The sequence below is a fragment of the Calidris pugnax genome, unplaced genomic scaffold (genome assembly GCF_001431845.1).
Source record: "Calidris pugnax isolate Ruff unplaced genomic scaffold, ASM143184v1 scaffold81, whole genome shotgun sequence".
Taxonomy (NCBI): domain Eukaryota; kingdom Metazoa; phylum Chordata; class Aves; order Charadriiformes; family Scolopacidae; genus Calidris; species Calidris pugnax.
Genome location: NW_015090880.1, coordinates 278510 through 302425, shown reverse-complemented (window position 1 = coordinate 302425; position 23916 = coordinate 278510). Strand labels below are relative to the sequence as shown.

At 44.1% G+C, this 23916-nt stretch overlaps 1 protein-coding gene across 4 annotated transcripts in view; it reads right to left on the bottom strand.

The window, feature by feature from the left end:
- Window positions 1–23916, bottom strand: part of TMCC1 (transmembrane and coiled-coil domain family 1) — an 84880-nt gene that overhangs the window by 51376 nt on the left and 9588 nt on the right. The window contains exons 3-4 of one of the 4 annotated variants that reach the window (XM_014946753.1): window positions 18233–18289; window positions 14916–15864 (exon numbers count right to left, since the gene is read on the bottom strand). In XM_014946753.1, coding sequence (XP_014802239.1) covers window positions 14916–15461 — 546 coding nt within the window. In that variant the 5' untranslated portion in view covers window positions 15462–15864; window positions 18233–18289. The other 3 variants (XM_014946754.1, XM_014946756.1, XM_014946755.1) reach the window with 3 other exon arrangements.

Sequence of the window (23916 nt, the reverse complement as noted above, 5' to 3'; positions counted from 1 at the left end):
CGGGCCGCTCCAGGGTGTCTGCACGGCGCGGGGGGGACAGCGCGGCCGCCGCCCGCCCGGCGCGGCAGAACCGAGCCGCGGCCCCGCGGCCAGAGACAGGGCGGCCAGGAGCGGCCCCGGCTCCACCGCGGCCCCGGGCGGCTCCCGGGTCGCCCCCGCCTGTGACAGCACCTGGGGCTCGATCCGCCCCGGGGGCTGCAGGAAAGCAGCAGCAAGGACAGGCGCGTTTCCAGTCTGTGCCGTCCAGACAGGTCCAGATCCCAGGGGATTGGCTCAGGCACCTGCCAGGATGCCCACAGAAAGGAGGAGGGAGACCGAAAATCCCAAACACAATGAGCAGCTCAAAATCTCTGGAAGTCTCATGTAGTCCTGTCTCAGCATTTTCAGTTTAGACTTAGGATTTTATCTCCAAGCCCTTTTGTAACCGCCTCCTGCCAGCGATTTTGCTCTCATTTCTTTCTATTCCTCCAACCTGGAAACACCACCCGCTCCTGCTCCAGACGCCAAAACATCCCCCATGACCCTCCTACACAAAGCTCTCCCCTCAGCCCGAGCCTCTCGGGAATGCTCTCATGGCAGGAGCTTTCCCACCAGCATCCACCGAAGCAACACCTACAGTGAAAACATCAAGTACAATTTAATGAAAAATAATGATAGTTTGAAGACATACAAAATTAAACCCAAGGGGAATGCTTTTCTACTTCATTTTATATACAATAAATAAATAAATATATTTAAGAAGTGTAAAGACAATATCATGCATTCTCCATTCTTCCTCTTACACACACACACAAAATGGCATACAAGCCATTGTGCATGCATTATATCTGAATTTAGGTGCAATCCAGAGTCAGGCACATAGAGATTGAGGGAAATTTTTCTACAATTCTGTTTGAAAGAAGTGGGGAGGCTGTTTTCAAAGCATCATCCTGAATTCAGCAGGCATGAAACTTTGCAAATGCCAACTGTTTGGGAATTCCAGTAAAAAGTCTTTTTTCTGTGTCAGCTTTAAAACCACACAAATTATTCCTCCCCATATATATGTTAGTTGACTTAGGACATCCAAAGAAGACATCACCAGTATGGATAGTGTTTTGGATGGCAGAGATTAAGCTAACAACCCGCCATGACAGATTTCATATTCCAAGTCTAATTAAACAAAAGCTTTCTCTTCAAACAGAATTCAGCTCATTTGCTCCCATCATCTACAACAGCAGCAGTTACCCAGTGCCAACTACACAGCCTGATTTACTAGTAAAACTTAAACCTTAAATAGGTTGTCATTGCACAACTCCAAGAACATGGAATTAGATCCAAAGGTCTCCTTGGAATGGCAGCAGTACTCACAATGTCATGCCTCACCCACAAAGCGCATCCTGGACCATCACCAGAGCCACCACCTGAATGCTCCCAGAATGTAGTGCTAACCTGAACCTACAGTATTCCTTTGTGCTGACTGCATCTACAATCCATGTTTAGCAGACCAACACAAACCAAGATGTTTTCACACTCAGCCACAAGAAAGTTACTCTAATGAATGTGTGAGTATTTTTAGCCTTAAAAAGGCAAATAAAATCAATGCATCGGGCAGCAATTTGCTGTGTTTCCTTTCACGTGTTGGGCACATCCTGAAACTTTAAAGCAGCAGGAAATTTAAAAGGATTTGATATTGCAAGAAAAAAAATAAATTGAAAAAGCGTACAACAGCATCAGTGTTGCAGAGTCAGTCAGCAGGACACAGACCTGGGCTGAGCACAGCCCCTGTACCTGTGATGTGAATCCACGTCTGACCGGGGATCACATGTGCTGTGCACAGCCAGGGCCTGGTGGCATCTCTCTGAGCATCGCAGGCTGCAGCAACCAGATCCACCCCAGTATTCTCCCACAGGAACGTGCTGGAAGTCTCCTGGGTGTACAGCAGAAAACTACAGAAAGGCACCAGATGACTGACTACCACTGGAGAAGTGACTTGCATTGTGTGCTCACAAGACAGGGAGGTTGCTCACCTGAGCAAAAGCAGAACCCAACATCCTGAGCAGCACCTCGTACTCTGGGCTGACAGAGAAGGCAAATGAGCAAGATCTGAACTTTACAGTATGTTAAACTCAAGACTGACAACATACCCTACACATGAAGGAGGCTCCAGCTGCTTCAGAACAGCTGCTAAAGTCAGGAAATGTCTGGTTTGGTGCTGAACACCTCCAAAGCTATGTGCTTTTGTGTCTTTTCTGCTAATTTATCCCCCCACTATTAAATGATTGTGGACCCACATACCTGAGTAACATTTGTCTGCATCCTCAGCATTGATTCCAAGATCTCATACATCACGTTCAATTTTTACAATACAACTGCAACATGAATCCAAAAGGGAGGGCTCCTTTTTGCATGATATTTAAATAGCTACAGCACTGAGCCTTTCAATACATGGACTTATCTACACAGGAAAATATTTTCTGAATAACTAGAGTCTATGAACAAAACTACTGGCATCAGGAACAGCTCCAAGCTCTTGGGGCCAGAGCCTGTCCCAGCTGAATTTGGACTCTGTATCAGGGCAAGGCTGGGTTATCCAGCACTGCCCACCTGCACCTCCTCTGACCTTGGGGAAGGAAGCCCTCCCACAGTGGCCAAAAGGATCCCATGACGTGTTCCAGCTACAATAAACCAAGGAACCTGGATCCCATGGCTGTGTCCTGCACCCGGCTGTTGGAAGTCAGTTGTGCACTGACTCCATATGAAATCACTCCCTACGTGTGTACACTCCACTGCCCTGCACGGTTGCATAGCCTTGTAGAAAAATGAAGGTGACTTAGGCCAGAATATTTGCCTTGTTAAGGAAAAACGTTTTTGGCCTATTTCTAAGGTCATCAAATGACTTGGAGGCTGTAGACAGAGGAAACATTTGCGGTTGTGCCACGAAGGGTTATGAGAAGGGTCAGTGAGATTCTCTAAATAGAACTTGATGGGAAAGTTACGGAAAGATTAAACAGGAGTGTTTATTTTATAACTGTCATCCAAAAGTAACATCTATACATGCATACTTCAGCACTGAAAACCCCAGTGGCAATATGAGAGCATTATTTAGTAGCTTTCTGCTCTGTCAGTGGTAACTCAGAGGTTTCAAAATGCAGAAACTGTTCCGTGCAGATGAAGTAGTCCCTGCCAGAACTTGGATTCCTTTTCAAAAAGCTCACTTTTCTTGGAAATACATAGATCGTACATTACTCAGTTACTAGGCCTTAGTTTTGTACTGACCATGGAGAGCCAACAGCAAAGGAAACTGATGGGACCGAGACACTAGAAAAACCTCCTCATGCACACACCAGATGGTCAGGGGATTCCATGTCATTCTCCTCTCCAAACGAGGTCAGGACTTCTTGTTCTGCAGGTGGACTGGGTTCAAGAGCCTCGCGCACACTGTTCCATTCCTCCTATACCATGAACAGTCTCCATGCCTGGAGAGCTGCATTCTGCTGCTAAGACCACCAGGCTTGTCCGCATCCCCATGACGACACCCTCCCCATGGCTTCTCCAGAGAACTCGCTCTCCATCCTCTCCTGGTCTCCTTTGTGCGTTCAAAGACACACCAAGGATTTGGGTGTTTTGTTTGGGACCCCAGTGACAGCCAGACAGTTGGCAGAGCAGCGTGGGACACGCTGGGGGGCTGGTCCTGCCACCTCACCCACTCCATGGACACCCCCCTGGTTCCAGGCTGTCTGGCAGCAGATACGGGTGGCTCTGGGCAGCCACCTTCCCAACCTCAGGGCTCGGTGCCAGGAGTCCCAAGGAACACCTGGCACCTCGGCCCCACGGTGCCTCCATGGCCACCCAGGCTCCCCTCCCCAGCCAGCCACGGGGCTGAGACGGGCTTCAGACCCGGGAGCGGGGCCAGCTGGCTGAAACCTCCCCCGCACCACACCGATGGGACTGGGAGATAGCAAAAATGATGACAGCAACTTTCCCTCTGCACCAGAGGCCTCACACTCAGCATTTCCACACTGATTCTTATGATCTGCATAGTTAATGAGTGGCTCCTGCTCTTACGCACACATCTTCCCGAGTCTCCTCCCCCTGGGCTACCGTAACTCTTGTTTTGTATTACCTTCCTACAGCAATTCATGCCTGTGTAATAGACTAATGGGCGAATTCTTCTCTCTCTACTCAGGAACATAAAACACTTTAACCATTCGGAATAATCCCTCATCACACTAACACTTCCAAAGCTGCCTATAAAGCACAGTACTTCTACAATCACAGACTAAAGAAGTCACATGAAAGATCTGGACACACCAGCCCTTCACACTCCCCTTGCTTTGATGTGAGCCCATTCGTAGCCCCGTGCTGTTCTGCCCAGAGCTCCGTCTGCCCCGCGGGGATGGAACACCCCAGTGGGACTTGGCCAAGGAGAACGTGAAAAAAAGGTCTTGGTCGGGCCAGCAGCATGAACGCTTCTGGCTGCCTGCAGCAAACGCACGGCTCCTCATTGCAAGGAGCAGCCTCATCCAGCAACCATTTAGCCATTTGAGATTTTTAAAAATTATAAAAACAACAGAAATATTTCAGATTGAGAAAACACACTCAAGTGACCAAAAGCTGCTTCTGCACGTGGGGCTGTTCCACTCGGACCCTTCACCGGGCTGTGAGGAGTCTCCACACCAGTCAGCCCTTCCCTGCGCTGGGCTGAGCCTACACCAGCCCTTCCCATGGCATCACAACCTCCGACAGCCTCCCGCACACAGTGGCACCTGAGGGTTTTCTTAAAAAAAGCTTTGGTTACAATTTTTATCAGCTAAAAAAAACCTGCTCAGGCATCCATACCATTTACCAATCACAACAGCATGTGATCACAGTACCACGTGGTGCCGGAAGCAACCCCCAGCACCAACAGCTTTGCCACTTTTTTCAAAATAAAACAAAACATTTCTAAAAGATTCCTATACATTGCAAATTTGTTACTATCAGGCTAGAGTTTTCCCCAAACAACAGGGTATAAGTTGCTTTAGGAAAACAAACGATTCAAGAAAGGTGTTTAAATATTTTTCTTCTGAGTTATTTAAATTGAACTCCTTTCACAGTCACTTGTATTTTCCAGAAAACATTTGACATCGTTGTGTCCGGTAACTCTCCCACCGACCCCTCCGCCTTCAGGAGAGGAACGAGCCTTTCCCTGCCCGCTGTCGGCGGGGCCACGGCTCCCTCTGCTGGCGGAGAGCGCTCCGCACCCACAGCCGCCTCTGCCGGGGGGTCCCCGGGTGCCGCCCGGTGCCAGCGGTGACCGAGGCACTGCCAGGACCTGCGTGGGCACCGAGCCCCCAGCGCCTGCTCCCAGCAGAGCCCTTCTCGCCCCGGCGACACCGGAATATTCTCACAGAGAAAAGATGTCACCCCCAGTCCAAAACCCACCAAACTACACTGAAATACACATATTTATCAAAACCTATCATTACAGTGCTACTAAATTTCTGGATGTATAAACATCCTTTGCAGAGGGCACGACTTTTCCTTATTTTTGTGCCCTGACCTGTCAAAAGCAAGGAGGTTCGCTGATCCTTGTGGATGCAGGCTCCCAGGGCACTGGCACAAACAAAGTCTCTCTGACCGAAGAGCGTCTCAGGCCTTTAGAAACACAACTGTGTAGAGGAATCACACCTACAATTTTCAGCTGAAAGAACCCATATCTTTCTGAAATCAGACACAGAGAAAAGTACTGCAAGTTGAAAATGAGAGACAAGAAAATCACTTGGATTGGAAAACTTCCAAGTTTAAAGCATGCTCAGCAAAAAACTCCCAAAAAACAGGCAGGAAAGGAATCTTTAAAACTGTCAGATCTACTGTCCTCCTCCATGGAACTGAATTCTGGAAGAGAGAAAAAATAATGAAGATAACCTCACAGCTACAAACAACTCACCAAAGGTCAGTTACAGAAATGTAGATGTGGAGCCGCAGAAAACTGTTTGGGGGGAGTGGGCGAGAGAGAAAACAAAGAAACAGTACGTGATACACAGAAAAAGTACATAGTAAATCTGGATGCACACAGAGCTGCAGACCAATGAAGAAAGAGAAAGGTCTAAACGTGTGTTTGCAAATACATAAAAAAAACACCCAAGTACACCCCAGGGTGAGAAAGACGAAACCATCTGGCTGAACACACAATTCCTCAGACGCTGGCAACCTGCAGTAACACCCACACACTGCCACCTCCACCCTGGCTGGAGCCACATCACCAACTGCAGGACCCAGAGGAGCAGCGGGAGGGTGAGCACAACTTAAAGAAAGCAATTATAAACTAAGAAGTACGTGTATCATGATTTTAACAGCATTATTTTTATTTTTTTCATATTTCTGTAACAATTAGATCAGGACTAATAATTATTAGATCCTTAGGATTTCAATTACACTAACATGAAATTCTTGGCTTTCCTCCTACATAATGTATATCCTCTTTTGCCCACAAACAAGACTTTGAGCCCAACGCCACTCTGGAGCTTCACAAAGGTCACTGCTGCCAGCCGGGAATGGCAGTGCCTGGCACAGCATGGTCTTGCAGAGCAATCAAGCAACTTAAGATTAATTTCTGACCTTGCAAAACAAGCCTCGGCCTATTCCTGACCTATCTCAATCTGCAATTAAGCCTGAATATACCTGCCAGTATCTTATCTTGTTGCAAGATGCAAACGACGCAACTCTATCCCAGCAGAAAGCACCAGCCCAAGGCTGCTCTTCCCCAGGGGACACAGGGGTGTCCCTGTCCCTCGGCCAGAGCCCCACACACCCCGCAGCACAAGCCCAGATCTGCAGCCCCAGGGTTTTGCAGCACTGGTTTAAGAACAAGGATAAATGACTGTTGTGCTGAAAGGCTCCTCGCACACCAGCTGCTGGGACAGGGGAACCTCGCTGCGCCCGCCCCAGCAAGTGAGGCTTTCCCTTACAGCAGCTCCACAAGACAGTGCTGTTCTAATGTGACTTGGCTGCAGGTACTGGATGTAAAATCACATATATTATTTCCAGAAGGGCTTGTGACCCGACCTATTTATGTGACAAATACTATTTTCAATATAAAAACACAGTCCTTTTCAGCCAAAGCTGCAAAATATTTTATTCAGTATCAGTTATGAAAAAATCTCAAAAATGTTTACCACCTCTGTAAGTTGAATGGGAGAGCAAACACTACAGTATGATGTTAGGAAGAATGCTTGCTCTTTTGGGAAATGCATTACAGCCTAAGTGATCTTTTCTAGATCTAAGACATGTTGTTCATAGCCACAGTAGACTTTCCACACAGTTTTAATGTTATAAAAAACCTCCACCTTTTATCTTTTCACAGGTGGTTGTCCCAGATGCATTGCATGGTATTTCGGACAAAAGAATTTGTTAAAAATGTTTCTGCCAAATAAATTACTGCCTTAAAAGACTATTTACAATTGAAGGGAAATCATTCACTCTTCCACAGCTCTGCTACATTGACTGAAAGGGCAGCACAGTTACGTGTGCTCCCTTGTTTATGTCACTGCGCAGCCTGTAGATCAGTGAGACTACTTGAAGAGTCATTAGAAGCAAGCAAGAAAAGCAAGCTTACTGCTGGGAGGTTTTTGATGCCCATGGCTCAGGGGGTCAAAATCATCACTGGAAAATAATGAGGAGTTTGCAAACTAAAGACTGGAGACAGTTATTCCAGAAGCATTTGTAGTCATTTTTAAAAACGTGGACAGTAACAGAATTAACAGATTTAAGCTGTTAAGCAAAATCCAAAGACATTTGAAATATTTATGAAAACTGATCATCAAAACTGGAAAGAGGATGATCAAAAGAAGTCCCCCCAGGGCACAGCAGGAGTGAAGCGAGCGGCGACAGGGACCTCGCTGCAGGACAGCAAATCCCTGAGGCAAGCAAATGGCAACCTGGAAATGTTTGGGGCTATGGAGGCAAAAAGCTGCAAATCCAATGAACAAGTTGATCCTACATTAATTCAGGTTGGTTTGCCTTCTTAGTGACACCAGAAGGTGTCAGCCAAGGGCTTCCACCAAATATTCCAGAGCAATTCACTGTACAGGAACCCTGCCACCACCTTGCTCTGACAGCAATGCCTGGTGTGTAACTCCAGATGACAGCAAATCATCTAAGGATCTCCCTGGTAAAAAATAAACCAATCAAAAAAACACAGCAAGGTGCTGCATATTTGTAATCATTCCTATCTCAGCAAGATTGATTTTGTGTTTTTTCCACAAAACCATGACAATGTCAAAAGGCTTCATTATTCCAGCACGGAAGTCTATACAAATGCCAGTCCTAGCAAAAATGGACAGGTCTTTTACTCTTCTTTCAATTAAAGAGAGGGTGATTTCCTCCATTTTCCCCATTCCATTGTTTTAACGCTCTTAATAGCTTTGTTTCGTTGAGGTAATCTGACTTTATTCCTTCCACACCCCACTGTTACCTACCAGCTGTTGGCCACACTCCTGCTCTGCACACTGGTCATCTAACCCAAAGAAAAGGGCTGGTTCAAGTATATTTATGATGCAGATATAGCACACCAATAATGTTTCAGATGTCAAAGGGGAGGATAGGGGCAGTAGGGCAGGGGGCATGGAGCCCTCCTCCCCTATGCCCAGGGAAAGTCCCGCTCTGGCCGTGGCACCCTCTGTGGGGAGCACAGCTCCTGCTGGGAAGCGCCTGAAGCACTTCTACTAGAATTACGGTCAGACTTGAGGGTAACACCTGCCTTCCTTGTTGATTCCTCCACATTCTCCTGCCTGCGGGAGGGAGCGGGATGCCCTTCAGACCCTCTTCACGAAAGCAAAGGTCGACCTTCACCAGAAGGCACCGGCTGCGGGGCTGTGCTGAGGCACCACCATCACCCTCAGACACTGGGAAAAGCGAATGTGGACACAATTTCTCACCAAAGAACCGCTACTTCTGTATCTCTGGAACCTGAATATTGCTCTGTTTGTCCATGTCTTCACACACAACTCACTACCCCACAGCAAGCTCTGAAGGCACAGTAAAACACAATGAGACCCATGCAGGCTCAATCGCTTCCAAACCACTGTGATCCTCGTTTCTCAGCCCAGTGGCTGCCTTCACAGAAAAAGATTTATGCAAAAATATTTAAATTTAGACTATTTGAAATACAAGACCAAGTGAACTATCTTGGTAAGACTTTAATTATTACATTATTTTCCATGCTATGACAATCTCATTTCTCAGTTTCTATACAAAGCCTGACAACAAGCAGCAGGATTATTACACATGCAAATGTATGTAAATGAGGTGTTAGAACAAATCCAATCTGTGGTTTTGGGATAACATTTTGCCCTTCTATTTCAATAACAAACTGAGAGACCAGAGAATGAAACAATACTGTGAACCAAAAGTATTTTGTGTGCAGAGGATTAAGAACTTGCTCTCCCTTGTGCCACACAGCGCTCCGTCTCCTCAGCTCCCACGGGACCCGGCCAGGACTTGTTATTTCAGAGAACCAGACAAGCAGGAGCTGAGGTCACCTATTTACAAGCAAAGCTCAAATAGTACCCCAGCTCTGACCTTCACCTGGAAGGGACTATCTCCCCCTTGGTAAACTCTGGCAGCTCCCCCAGGCTTCACCCTGTTCTTCATGTGAACTAGTGCCACACAAAGACACAGAAGAGATTCCATTATGTGTTTGTTGGTGTGGTAAGAGAATCTCTTCTGAATGACACCATCACACCAAGCAGGTATCTCTGCTGCCTTCACAAGCAGCTCCAGCCTGACCGATTCCCTGGGGAACTTGTCCCAAAAACTCACCTCCCAAAACTTTGCAGCATCCAGACATAAAACACGGGGAGGGGAAAAATAATCCAAAGCAACTAAACAAAAGTTCTTCTTGGGCTGAGGAAACTTTTTTAAGGAGACCGATTTCCTGAACCTCCTGGGGGGGTGTAAGAGGGTTACAGCACAAAAAGAAAAGTGCAGTTTGTCACAAAAAACCCGAGGGGCACAGAGGAGCTCCCTGAGATCCGGCAGATCTCCCGCATCTCCTGCACCCAAAACCTGGCTGTCCTGAGACAGCGGGCGGTGCCAGCAGATCAAATGATGACAGAAAACATGAATCAGGAAAATAAGAATTACATTGCTTGCCTGCAGCTCCTATGTTATGCAGTTTTTGTCATTATTAAATCACTTCTCCATCATATATGTTGTTTCTTTGTCCTTCTAGTTTGTATAGCCCATATGTGCACAACAGATGGATGAACGCTGTAGCTCAGTCATATTTTCTAATTATAGCTGGATTTATTTAATTCTGAAAGAATTTCAAAGGAAACACTCCCTTCTGAGGCAAGGTGAGTCAGTGTTTCTTCACTGTCATCAGCAAACACCAAAATCAAGGAAGTGAAATTGGTAGTGCTTTATTGGGGGGGAATAAAACTGCCAAACTTATTTAAAAGATAAGATTCAAAAGAGCTGAAGGAGACAATAGGCAAAGTCTTGAGAAAGTAAATATGAAAAAAATGAACAACAACAAAAAAAATAATCAAGAGAAGGTTTTTTGTATCATGATCAATAGAAACTTGAGCAGAACCCAGGGTTCTAGAGGACTCTCAACCCTGATCAATGAATCCTATCTGCCAGACATTTTAAATAAATTGTTTCTATTTCTTAAACTTCATTAAATAATTTAGTCTTAATGAGATTAAATAAATTAGGAAAATTTAAAGTATGCTATGTGAAACAAAATCAGATGCCTCATAAAGTGTTTAAAGTTTGAATTTACATTTAACTTCACACCTGTTGCATTTAAGTTTGCTCTAAAAATTTCAGATTTTACTTGCCTCTTTACTGACTCCATCATTTGAACTGTGTTGTGACTAATTTTGCAACAATTTGCAACAAATTGTTGAACAAATAGTTTTAGCAATTTAGCAACTCATTGATTTAGTTGAAAATGATGAGTGTGGCAGACAATGACCCTCTGGCTCATCATGTGCCAAATGCACCCATGTCTTTTACAGGGTTAATTTAACAAAAAGCTGCATCACGCTCTCCTGATTTCACTGAATCATCATCTGCTACTGATCCTACCGGTGATTTAAAATTTACATGTAGCTGATTTTTAAATGCATTCCATAGTTACACTGTGAAGTCAGCACAAGCTGTCATACATTACTCGGGGCTATACAAGCATCTGCACTTCACCTGCCCCTTCTCTGCTGTTAATTCATAACTTCAAGTGGAATCAACATGCTTGAAGCCCAACACCTATGGACACAGGCTGTGACTGAAACAGTGTCTCAGGCTGGAATGACTGCACAATAGGGTGTTAACACCACAACACACACAGTGCTGTTTGTAGGACACAGAACAGACAACACTCCACCCTTCTTTGTGAAAAAAACAAACAAACACACACACACCAGCCATTTGTATTTTCCATTTTTTCCCGTCTTTTCTATGCAAGGTAAGTCAAAGGCCACTCACGAGATCATTGCAGTTCCCCAAATTGTGCAGATTTCATAGCAACACTGCACAAGTCAGTCTTTCGAGCTCTTCTCGAGGTGGGAAATAGGGATTCCCATTTTTTGACCCCTAATTTTTTTTTAACCCTCTTGGTATTTAGAGCATCTCTTGATATCACGATCCTTGTGCAGAAACCAGATGTTCCTCCACACACCGATCAACTCTGATCCCAGCTGAAGCTGGTTAGAGACCCATTTACAATTTATGCCCATCTTTCCTGAGTATGTGAGAATGTTTCAGGCAGGACCGGAATTAGGGAAAGACTATGTTTGAGATTACTTAATCCCATAGTCTCTCTCATAAAAGGAAAAAAAAAAAAAATCTATCACCTGAAAGTACAACTGCAAAATGCTGATAAAGGCAAGCAACAGGTCATCTAACTGCATCTTGAATTTCCCGTCATATTATCTTGTAATTTGCCATCTGTAAATAAGCACAGAGCCAGCCCTGCTTGGCTGGAGCCCATGCTCAGGCACGTCAGATCTCTGACACAAACTGCAGCTTTTCCCACCCAAGGGTTTTGCCCTTGGGTCACTCAGAGAAGGTGGGGGGTCCTGAGGGCAGCCCAGCCCCTGAGCCCACCAAAGGCCACACAGTCAGGAAGGGTCCTGTTTTGTTGTATCTCTGGGCAGAATGCTATATTTAACAAATGCCAATAATCAAGCATAAACACTCAAACACTGAAATTACAATAATGCTAAAGGAACAGCAGGAACACACTCTCTGCCCTTTTCTCCCCACCAATTCGCTACCGCAAAGGAAAATCCTTTTGGACAAGACCTAACTTTGAAGTGAGCTGGGGCATACCATAAACACTGTACAAAGCTCCTCCACCAGACCAAAATGTCCAAATGAGACACCACACAAAGGTGTATTTCCCCAAAGCATGACCAAAATCAAGGGAGCATTTCCTTGGTTATGTCACTTCAGACCGCAGAATACATCTTTATTGCCTGCCAGGAAAATGCTGCAATACGCAAATATTAAAAAGCAGTAATTCATCAAACTCTACAGAGGGAAAACTGGTCACGGAGGTTTCTGGAGGCCTTTCCAGAAAGGCCTTTCCTCACATACATTTAGTTTACCTCTTTCAGCCCCCTCCCTTCTCTCTCAAAAACGGAGGGGACAAAGCCCGACCAGTCCCTTTTCCCCCAGTCCCCGGCAGAGGCAGCGGGAGCCGCTCTCCCCCGCAGCACGGCTCAGCGGAGCGGCCGAAGAGCCACCGCTCGCAGAAACCACCCTGCAGGATGGGGTGCTGTCAATGGGAGGAACAGCCACAATTGCTGTTTCTCAGTAATCAAAGGCTGCATCTACCAAAATCTGACTCCTAAATTTGTTCTCACACACAGCAGATGTTGTAGCAGAATGCAGTTACTGCCAGATTAGTAGTTCTCATTTTTCCAGTCACTCCTACCCAGTGATCAATTCATCCAGGCCAGTGGTTCCAAGCCTCAACTGCACACACCTACTGGTAAAAAACTTGAGCGGGGACTGTCAATACATGTACATCTACTTATAAATTATATACATGTACAACTGAACTAATATATTAGGTACATTATAAAACATACACCAAAATTGAAATAAAAAAGGAAAAGAAAGATAAAAAGACATAATTTCAAAAATTATTTTACTTATTAATGGTACAAAAAAATACTTTCTTCCCACACTCCAAGGGATTGTGTTGTGCACACCCCACTTTGGAGACCACGGGTCTAGGCAAAGGTGGTAATATTTTGTCAGATCAGCTGACAAAAGGGAGAAAAAACAGCTCACTCCAGGTCTTTTGCCACATTCCCATATTACTTACCTAATTTCTTAGGCCTGCTCAATCTCCCTGTTCATACACAAAGTAAAGGAACTACAGTTTTAAACCAACAAACCAGACTTTACTTCCTAAACCTAAGTTGCTGGATTTGGGCACAAACTCGAAAAACTGTCAACTTTCCCCTGAAACAAAGATCACAAGTTCACTGACAATGCACAGAGAGCCAGTAAGCAGATAAACCTGAACTGTCACAGCTCAGTTGCAAAGTTAACCCATCCAAGGGGAGCGTACGCTTTTTCCCAACTACTTTACTACCACTTCTCTTCTCTTAACTGTTGGTAAGAAATAAAAACCTCAGACACAGCTCCAGGAAGACTCCTCCAATGCTCCTCCCAAGAGGAGACTTCACTCATTGCCTTATAGAGATACTGTAATTTATGCTAATACTTTGTAATTACCATCTATAAATGCAAGATATGCTAATTTCCAGATGACTATCAGGGAAATACGCTGAAAGCATATTATACCGCCGAACATTCTGAAACACGTTTTACTTGGAGCATTTCAAAGTAGTCTTCCTCTCCTTGAAGCCAACGTTACAACAAGGGAACAATCCTGCGGCAGAGGCAAGGTGAAGCAACCTCCAGATGACTGAGGAAATCTTATTGAGCCCCAATCCATCATCATCTAGCCAACATCAAAGAAACTGCAGTATGTGAGAACAAATTTTCATAGCAAAAGATCTACGTAAGCTTCAGAGCTGTGCTATCTCAGCAGCATCAAACACTAGCAGGATTGTTTCTCTTGGTCCATGGTCATGGTCAGACACTCTTTAATTAAGAGCATGTGAACCAGAAATCAGTTTCACAATTATTCCTATCTTTATCAAAGGGTTTGAATGAAAAAGCCTGCAAAGATTTTTAAGAAAATACAGGGTATGGTTAAAATTAAATCAGAAACCTAGTTTTTCAAAAAATGAGCGCTTCAACTGTATTGATATGGGAAAGAAGAGATGGTAAGAGAAACACTTATTTCTTGATATCATCTATAAGCTGATATGCACAGATTTGCAAGAACATGCCACAGAACAGAGACATTTCAGTGAATGCTTTCTCCATGCAGGCAGACAAACCAGAGGAGACAGCAGTGACCCTGTATCAGCAGAGGAGCCCGGCTGATCTGGATCAGATTCACTCAGCCTGGCACAGCAGTTCAGTCGCAGGCTAGAGCCAGTGTTCCCAGAGCCTTTCAACAGCACCACTCACTCCCACTTTTATAAAATACACAACAAAGCAAAAGGGGAAGGAAAAACCCATCTACGTAAACGCAAGGCTTTGTTGCAGGAACCAGATAACAGCTGCTAAGGAGGATTGCTCTGGCCCCGCATTTGACGGCAGTGTGCCATCCAACCAACCCAACGTGTTTCAAAAGCAGCTCTCATTTCACTCATCAAATACATACAGAATAAGCCACCTGCCATGTGAGAAAATGACTAATGCTTGCATCTTTTAAGCTCTTTGCTTCACTACTGAAGCAGCTCTTGAACACGGTAGTATTAGCTCTGCTGTAAGGAACTTGCTTTTAAGAACAAGATTCAAAAGGCTTAAGAAAACATACAAGGAGATGATAAAGACCAAAGTAAATCTGAGTAACTTACTGCTGCTGCCGTGGCCTCCTCTCCACCTACGTAGATAGAAGAAGCAATCTCCATCACGGACAAGTTTGTGGGCGCATCTGTAGTCGATGAGGATCTAGGCCGGCCCGACTGGATGTCCTGGGCAGACCTCCTGCTGATCTGCGGGCTCCCCTTCGGGGCGTCTGCCTTGCCCCGCCTGCTGTGCAGGCTGGTCCCTCTCTTCATCTTAGGTGGCACTCTTATCTGCTGGAGCACCCGGTTCAGAGCTGTGGGGTGGGTGGAGACACCATCAATTTCAGCACAGACGCTTTGGCTTTCCAGATCCACGTCAGGCTCCAGATCAGCCTGAGCTTGCTGCACATCGTGCGGAGAGACTGATGACCTCCTGCGCTGATGCTGGAAAAGGTGCTTCAAGCCTTGACCAATCACATTAATGTTCTCCAAAGCATTATGGGTTATTTTGGACAATTTCTGCTCTGATTCATGTTGTTTTTTGGTCTCTTGATCTTGGGATTTGCCTCCAGGATCAGGGTCATCACACAACTGTTCAGTGCCAGAGGACTCCATTGATGACACCCAACAGGTTTATTTGACTATTCATACATAAATAAGTCCCCTGTCTTTAAAAGGCTTGTGTTTGTTTTAAAGATGCCAAGATTGTTAGCCAATTAGGTGTGCAATTGCTTCAAGAGTGACTACACATGCAGCTGTGCCACGGTGATCTCATGCTTATCTAATGTTAAACAAAAGAGTCATTATTACACATCCATGCAGAAAGTAGTGGGTTAAAAAATCCAACACGCAAAACATGCCATTAACCAAACAAAAGGCATGGGTTGTCCAAGCATCCCTCCGTGAGGCATTAGTTGCACCTAGGCTGTGCTGCAGAAGCCAAAGCTTGTAGGAGACAAGTCAGTCATCGCTTCGGGGAAGAAGCCCACCAGAAAGGAAAGCAAGAAAGGTAAAAAAGCTGTTCAAAAGGGGGAGAAGCAAGGAGAAACCAGTAGGGTTTTGTTTATTATGAACAAGCCCATAATAATATCTAACAGCACATGAGGTTAAACTTCTGAGGAGCATGTTAGTCTCTGTGGCAGAATTAATTCTGTCCCTCGACAAGGACCTGATAATTTGTATTTCAAATGTAATGTCTGCTCTACCTGATTTTCCTGCAGAAAGCCTAACTTCACAGTATTTAATATATGCAAGAAAACAAAATATTTCCAAATCATTTATGCATTTCCAAATAGTAAAAAATGGCTTATTTCTGCCAACATCCACTGATGGCACTGGAAACTAGATGTGAAAATCTGTCTCCAAGCAAGAACATGCAAGTGCAATGGTTTCAATTGGCATAGTCTGTCCAAAGCTCTCAAGGAAAACAAAAATGCCTTTTTAAAGGTAGATTAAGCAACCGATCTGAGCGGGAGCAGCAGTGTGTGTGGGTGGCAGAGGGAAAGGCAGCATCTCTGGGAGAGCTGAGGCTCACCAAGCAGCAGGGCAGGACAGCAACTCTATCTACACATGGGCTCTGTACAGCTCCTGCAGAACTACAGCAGGGGAAGGACAGACGGACATGCTGTGTGACAGCTTCACATCAGTGCCATGAGATCACACGCTCGGAAGCTAAGCATTGTTTTCTTGCAGGAGAAAGCTTTGATTAGGCTTCTATAAATACAGAAACCAGATCAGAGAGGTCTACCTCAATCTTGGCAGAAAGCAGCCTGTGCTTTAAAAAAAAAACAACAAAACATTTTATCTGAAATGCAGCATATGTTTGAGAGCATTCATTTTTATCTTAAAACAGCTGCAGAAACATAATGCATGGAGGTTACAATTAGAGCGCTCTTGATTTTGTGCATCTGAAACCTGACACAATGGGTTAAACAGATATTCCAAAATGCTTTCCAAACTGGCATCCAAAAATATCAGAAGAGCTGCCTCACACTTTTTTTTTTTCCCCAAATGTCGTTGCTATCAGCTGGAGGCAAGATGAAATTCAGTACTTACAGAAAGCAAAATACTGGAATCATACAGGATCTTGTAAGCTAAATATATTGGCCAGTTTTATCAATAACACATTCAATGCAAAGTAATAAACTACATCCAGGATAATATATTTATCCATATTCATGTAGAAATTGTGTGGTGGAATCAAAAAAACGTGCAACCAACCTTTAGTGCATAACTAATATTATGCTTTGACTTTTGAGCTCACTCTTTCTTAATATTTCTTTTTTTCTCATGTAACAGATTTTCCAGAAAGTTGAATTGCAGGCCTCCACTCAATTTAAGTTTTGGGGGAAAAAAGGTAAAACTAGATTTTCCAAATGGTTCAGTGAACAAGCCTCCCTGGCTAAAAAGCAAGCATCCCAAAATTATTTGGCGTATAAAATACAAACCTGACAGTTGACCCATAACTGCCTTTTTCATTTTAGCTAATTCCCTCAGTATTCATTCCTCAGTCAGGACTCACTGAGGAACAGTAGTTCATAGCAAAAACGCCTAATATACTCCCTAACCAGTATATTTTTGATCTCCTGCACACTTTCTATCCGAATTACCACTGGCCACATGGTTGATGCTGATGACCACCCCTGCAGTCTAACTAGAGCTCACAGCATTCTCTGCTGGAAACCGTTAACCTGCTTAAATTAGGCCTAGGTCAATTTACAAACCAACCTGAAACAAATCAGTCTAAGTTAGCTCACAGACGAGTCACTCTTACCCCAAATACTCTATGGCTGGTTTCTGAAATCACACTGACTCTTATCTTTAGGATCTTAAGAGACTCCTATGGTGAGTGTGCTCACCTGCCTAGTCCTATTTCCATATGGTGAGTCTGTTGTGAGCTTGAAAGGCCTTTTCAAACTGCATATCTGGTGTGAAGACCCTTAAAACTGCTATTGTCCTAGTACCTACTTTTGGGGAAAAAAATACTCATAAACGTGAAGAACTGTGAATCCGCAGAATTAATCAGCTCATTTATTTGGATTAGGATTCAAGTTTTGTGCTTATTTTCTTCCCACTTACAACAGCCTTTACATTCTGTGACAACCTTTACTCTGTTTGAGGGAGAAAATAGAGTACTTTATAGCATGTAGTTCAAAACCTCACATTTCTTATTCATACGAGAATACAGCACATCAGAGACAAAATTAACAATTCCATATACAGTCACACTGAGCAGATGTTTTAAAATTATTAAATCCCAGAGCATGCTAATACAGTCCTTAATTTGTGCAATTATTTCACAGCAGCACTGGGAAACAAAACAGTTCAAAAGGAGAAACTGGCAAAAACAGTATTAGATAACTATGAATATATAAACTAGTACTTGCCTCCATCACTTGCCCCTTAGCATGGCTGACATACAGCAGTTCCTCCAATGAACAAAACTGCAAAAGAAATCGGGTATGAGATGCAATTCTTCGAAATGGGAAGAAAGAAGTACACAAACAACAGTGAGCATGGTTCCAGCTTGTCCTTATTTTTATTTTATTTTTCATTTAAATGTAAGTGCCTGTGGAATCTGGGCTATTTTAAACTGTTTCAAATAACTCAAGTGATACAAATATAACTGAAGTTAAAGCGGAAGCCGACAAAGTTAATCAAGAAGTTCTTGTGCAGGAACTTTCTCTCTTGGGGCTTATGACCACCAGTCTGCCCTGGAAGCCCAGGCAGGGTTCAGGACTGCTGCCTGCAAGGTCAGACTGGTGCACACAGACTTTATTTCCTCCTCCTCTTTAGTCATTCAGACATCCTGGGCACAGGTCAAACCACTTGCTCTTGTTTACCTGGAGCTCACCCAACAGCAGGCAGGAACTTGAGCACCTTCCAGCTCATTCCCCAGGGACCCTGTCCCCTTGGCTAAACCACCACCGTGCAAATGGCCACCTCACCAGGCTGCCAATAGAACCAGCCCCTCCTCTGTGGCCACAGCCTCTGCCCAGAGCCCTCCCTTCCCACCAGACCACCGTGCCCACGTGGGGATGTGGCCAGGGGCCCAGCCACAGCCTTCACACACAGAACGCAAGAGGGATTCCAAGCTTTGGGTCCAACCTCGACAAAGCACATGGCGCCCGAGGACACCATCCTGGCTTCCCTCTCCTTGCCCAAAGCAGGGAACAGAGTAGTTCAAGGGCACTTTGATGATGCCCAGCGTGTCAGCCACAAGGACAAGGTAAGGCCAGAGGCTGGCTAGCAGAATACCACAGAGGACCAGAGGACAGCTGTAAGCAGACCCAGTGACCACATCTCTCTAGTCACTCACATACCACTCTGAAACACAACTAAATCACCCATATTTTCCAAAGGTAACTAGTTACTCAAGTAGTTCTTGCAAAAGCTTCAGAAGACATTAGCACCCAGAAAACACTATAAGACCGCACAATGGGGGCATTTTCACTATTTTATTACACACCAGATTCCCACCTCCAAGCAGACAGCAGAGATAAAGAAAATGTTAATCAGGATCAGTGAAGTTGGATGCTAGAATACAAAGAAAGAGATGACAGCAAACATGAAGAACTTAGAAAAAATGAAAAAACGTATTTTTGTAAAAGATCTTTACATAGAAGAAATTGCATTTCTACAATAGTATGAGTGGAGAACTAGGCACAATCCATGAATCCATGAACATGAGGCACCGCTAACCTAACTTCATAGCCAATCTACCCGCCTTTTTGCTCTTTTTATTTATAAAAACTCTAAGAGCTTCTGTAAGAGACAGTGAAGTCTCCACAGACATGCCCTACAGCACGACAGGACCCTGTAGGCCAAGGGATGCTTTTGTCTCAAGCCAGTTCCCAGCCTTTACACTGCAGGACCCATTTCCCAGTGCCCACAGACAGGCTGGAAGACGCGAGGCCATGAAAACTACTTGTATTTTCTCCCTAGTGAATCACAGCCTTCACTGACACACAAATCAAATCTTCCATTTTCTGTCAGAAGCTCCATGTAAATAAAATGAACTCTGAAGTTACCACTGAAACCCAGCTCAGAGCTGACTTATCTGCAACTGGAGTAGTTGTTACAAACAGCACAGAACTGTGGAAATAGGAAAGAAAAATTATTTTTAACGAAAGAAAATAGAAAAAAATTGTGACTTTTTGGAGAATATTTCAAATACCTATTATTTATGCTATATTTGTATCTCTCAACCCTTTAACATTAATAGTGAAGTACAATTACCTAAGGAATCCTCACATTTTTTTATTCCATAAATAGGTCAATTTAATAGCTCATCATAGAGATGCAAACCACCGTTAGCAGGGGGTCTCAGGTAGGAGATGCTTCCCATTCCTCCTATTTGGCAAAAGAATTTTTTCTTGTTGCTTTTTTTTTTCAGTTGCTTTAGGGAAAGAATGATTTTTATTAAGAAACAGTCCAACTTGGTTTGAGAAATCCCAAATAATTTGCAGAAATTTATCCCAAAATGTTTTATGTTTCAAGGCAAACAATTCAGCAGGAAAGACCAGAGAGGCAATAGCGACACACTGGAAAACCACACACTATGGGAACTGGGAACCCTAGCACGTGATTTATATCCACAGGAGGATTAAGATACTTTAAAAGCATCATTGTTCAGCAGCAACAAGCAGCAGAGCAAACAAGGAGAGAAAGCTCCAGGTGTTCACAGCTAATCCTGTCAGAAAGAGGAACTCATGAGAAACCGGAATGGGTGTAAAATTCAAGAGGACTGCGGTTTGGAACACATTCAAAGAGGAAGAAAACAGTAATAAAGTAAATAATTTGATCCAAAAGAACAGCTTTGGCATGATCACCCAATACCTGGAGAAACAGGTGTATTTACTTATTGTAATATAATAGAGCAATTTTTAAAAAGTCAGAGTGGAGAACTAGTGCAAGAATGGAAGAAAAAGACGTACAAGAAATAATTAAATGCAAAGGACATTGGCAAGATGGTAGAATACAGGGGAAAAAACCTTAAAAAAGACCAGAAAACAACACTATTTTCATTTGAAGGATACCTATAGTTTTCAAGACAGTATTCTCCCTCTTCCTACTCCAAAATCCACCCAAGAATTCACCTAGAATTCTACTGAAGTCCAAAAGAAAAACTAGGGACAAGACATAGGTATAGATACAAAGCCCCCCACCTGGCCACAACCCTGACACTGACAGTACTCTATGCAAAACAGAAATGGAGTATGGCTGAAAGAGCAAATTGAAAGACAAATCCAGAGAGACTCAGCATATTAAATAGCGCAGCTGAGAGATGAGGGGGAAAAAACCACTTCAAGTACGTGTGAAGTTAGTCAAACTTTCTTTGAGGTTCTGCACCTAAGATTTTAGAGAAGGGGAAGCCCAAAGCCGTCTACTTCTGATGAAAGAGCAAGGAGTGGCAGGTGGCATGCCCAAGGAATTCACTGAATTCATCCACAGTGCTCCAGAGAAGGAGTCTGCACTATTCAGTTCAGCAAGAAAGGCCACACTAGATGGGGGGAGACTGCCACTTTAATAGGAACAAGGGACACTGGGCAAAGTAAGAGACCTACAGCCTATTTTTTAAGCCAAGGACAGCATTACAGGGCAAAACCAATGTAATAGGATAATAGGTTTTACTGATTTCTGCCTAACGATTTCCCTAACCCCTCCAAACCTATTCCCAGCATTACCCAGAAGTCAAGGAGGAATCAGCTGAATGGTGGTGCCATCTGTGCTCTCCTCGGTCCCCCTTTGGGGGACCCCACTGTGGTGGCTCAAGCACCGGCTGAGAGACCAGACATCCTGGGTGAAATCAGCCTCCTCGGTCGCATTACCAGGTCTTGAGCAAGTCAGCCCCTGTGCCTAGTGCCTGCCTACATGCAAAACACAAACCACCAGCGGGCTAAAGAAGGGGAAAAACATTGAGGGCAGTATCAGGAAAGGTACTTTAACAAAAGCTTTATAATGGAGCAAAACACGTAGATTCCTTTGAAGGCAATGTGCAGAGATAACAGTTAGGAATCACTCATGCTTAGAATGCCAGCTGCTTAGTTTTATAAAGGTAGCCAACACTATTCTTCTGGTAAAAGGATTACTTAAGTCAACAGACACATGGATTATAAATCGATTCTTCATTTAGTAGTCCCACAATTTAAACAATAAACCACAGGTCACTTGAGTCACCAAAGAACACAAAAACTCGCTCCAGCACACTGTTAATAAAGTAAAAGGGAGGCTGGCAATGTGTTTATGTATGAATTACACTTCACCAAGGAGCAACTTAACAAGATTTTTAAGATAATCAGGGACAAAAATGGCACTATGTCTGAGCCCCTACAAAACATGAAATGTACAACCCCCCTCCTAGAATCCTCAAGAACCCAAACAGTCCATCCACTCGCTTGTTCAGGGCAAGGAAAAGGGGTGGGAGCAGAACCCCGAGGTCGCTCAAAGGCATTAAGAGTTGTCCTCCTCTTCCCTGGAGCACAAGTGGGGAGGGAAGGAGGGAGGGCCACCTTTACCCATGCCTTCCCCATGCACAATAACAATGGCCATTTCAGAGGGTTCATCAGCCAAAGATTTTATGCTCTGGCACACCAAAATGTATTCACTATTTCCAACCCTGCATCCATTAATGGTTCACATGCTCATACTCTCCCAGGGTGGCATGTTCACAGACATACCAGAAGGTGATTTTTCAACATCAGCTCCTTTTCAGATCCACATCCTGTTGAAACAGTTCCTTCCTACAGATTTATATTTAATACTGCTGACAAGCAAAACTAATGCACACAGTTTTTTGTTCCTGAAAGCTCAAATATTAATCCTGTAGATAAGAGAAAATTGCAGTCAAGTCACAGACAAAGAGATACCAAACACTCTCTTAACTAGTGACAGATTCCTTTCTCCTTCCAATTACTTTTTAAGAAACATCTTCCTGAATACACCCACATGAGAATCAAGCATCTTCATTACCACCCATGGGCAACCTCTACTGCTGCCCTAGAAGTACTGCTCACTGACTGCTGTGAATATAAAAACTAGTAGTTCTTCTGCAGAGGCAGAAGGTCACAGTGTAAGGACCACAGATGTAAATATCAAAGATTAGGTAATTTTCCTTGTTTATTAGGAAACTGCAGTGGCTTAGAGTTGAGTGACTGGTTTTCAGAAATGTTTCTACTGTTTTGCAGTTACAACCAGTTGCCACTGAAATCTCTGCCGTCTCCGAAGATGCCAGTAACTCAGATTTTACACTGTTGTCTGAATCAAAGCTACAAAGTAGAGGTCAAGACTTCTCCAAAATTAAGAACCATGCAGAGGTACAGATACATAATCATTCAGGTTTTGGTATATGCTATAAACATCACAGGAAAATCAAACCAAAATGCTTCCACATGTTCTGCCAACACGTACGTCCAATTTCACTGCAGCAGATGCAACTGCCTCATTAACATGGTTAAGACCAGCTCTGGAAGCATCTCCTTCACAGGCAGGAGCCTATGCCAAGCCTGCTCAGAGCAGTGCTACAGCAATGAAAGCCTACCTTCAAACACCAAATGAATTCTACACCTGCACAGGTGAAAAGGAGTAATACAGTTTCTTTTCACTTCCCCCTCTTTAAAGAAATCTTTCAGTGGAACAGATTTAATTCCTTGAAGCATCTCAAGGGTTTCTGTGGTCAGGGGCACTCCTACTCTCCACCTTTGCTATTATTAACACTTGCAGTCTGGATCAGACTCTTCAGCCTCTGGAAAAATGCAACATTATTAGTCCATGCCAAACATTTTGGAAGGACCTTTTCAGGAGAGGAAGGGGCGGGGAGGAAGATACTGAAGCTGCTCTCACACTCACCACCGTCTGTCAGGAGACGCTGCCACTTCCAGTGTGTCAAAGCTGACTCAAATGTCAGGAGCAAGTGAACCACAAAGTGGAAATACAGGTATTTTCGTTCCACTTCCAAGAGAAGACAAAAGGTTACACCGCAGCTATTTCAGGCGTTTCAGAGAGACTTTTAAGCATGCTAGCCATTTAAAAAAAAAAAAAAAAAAAAAAAAAAAAAAAAGATGCTTCTTTT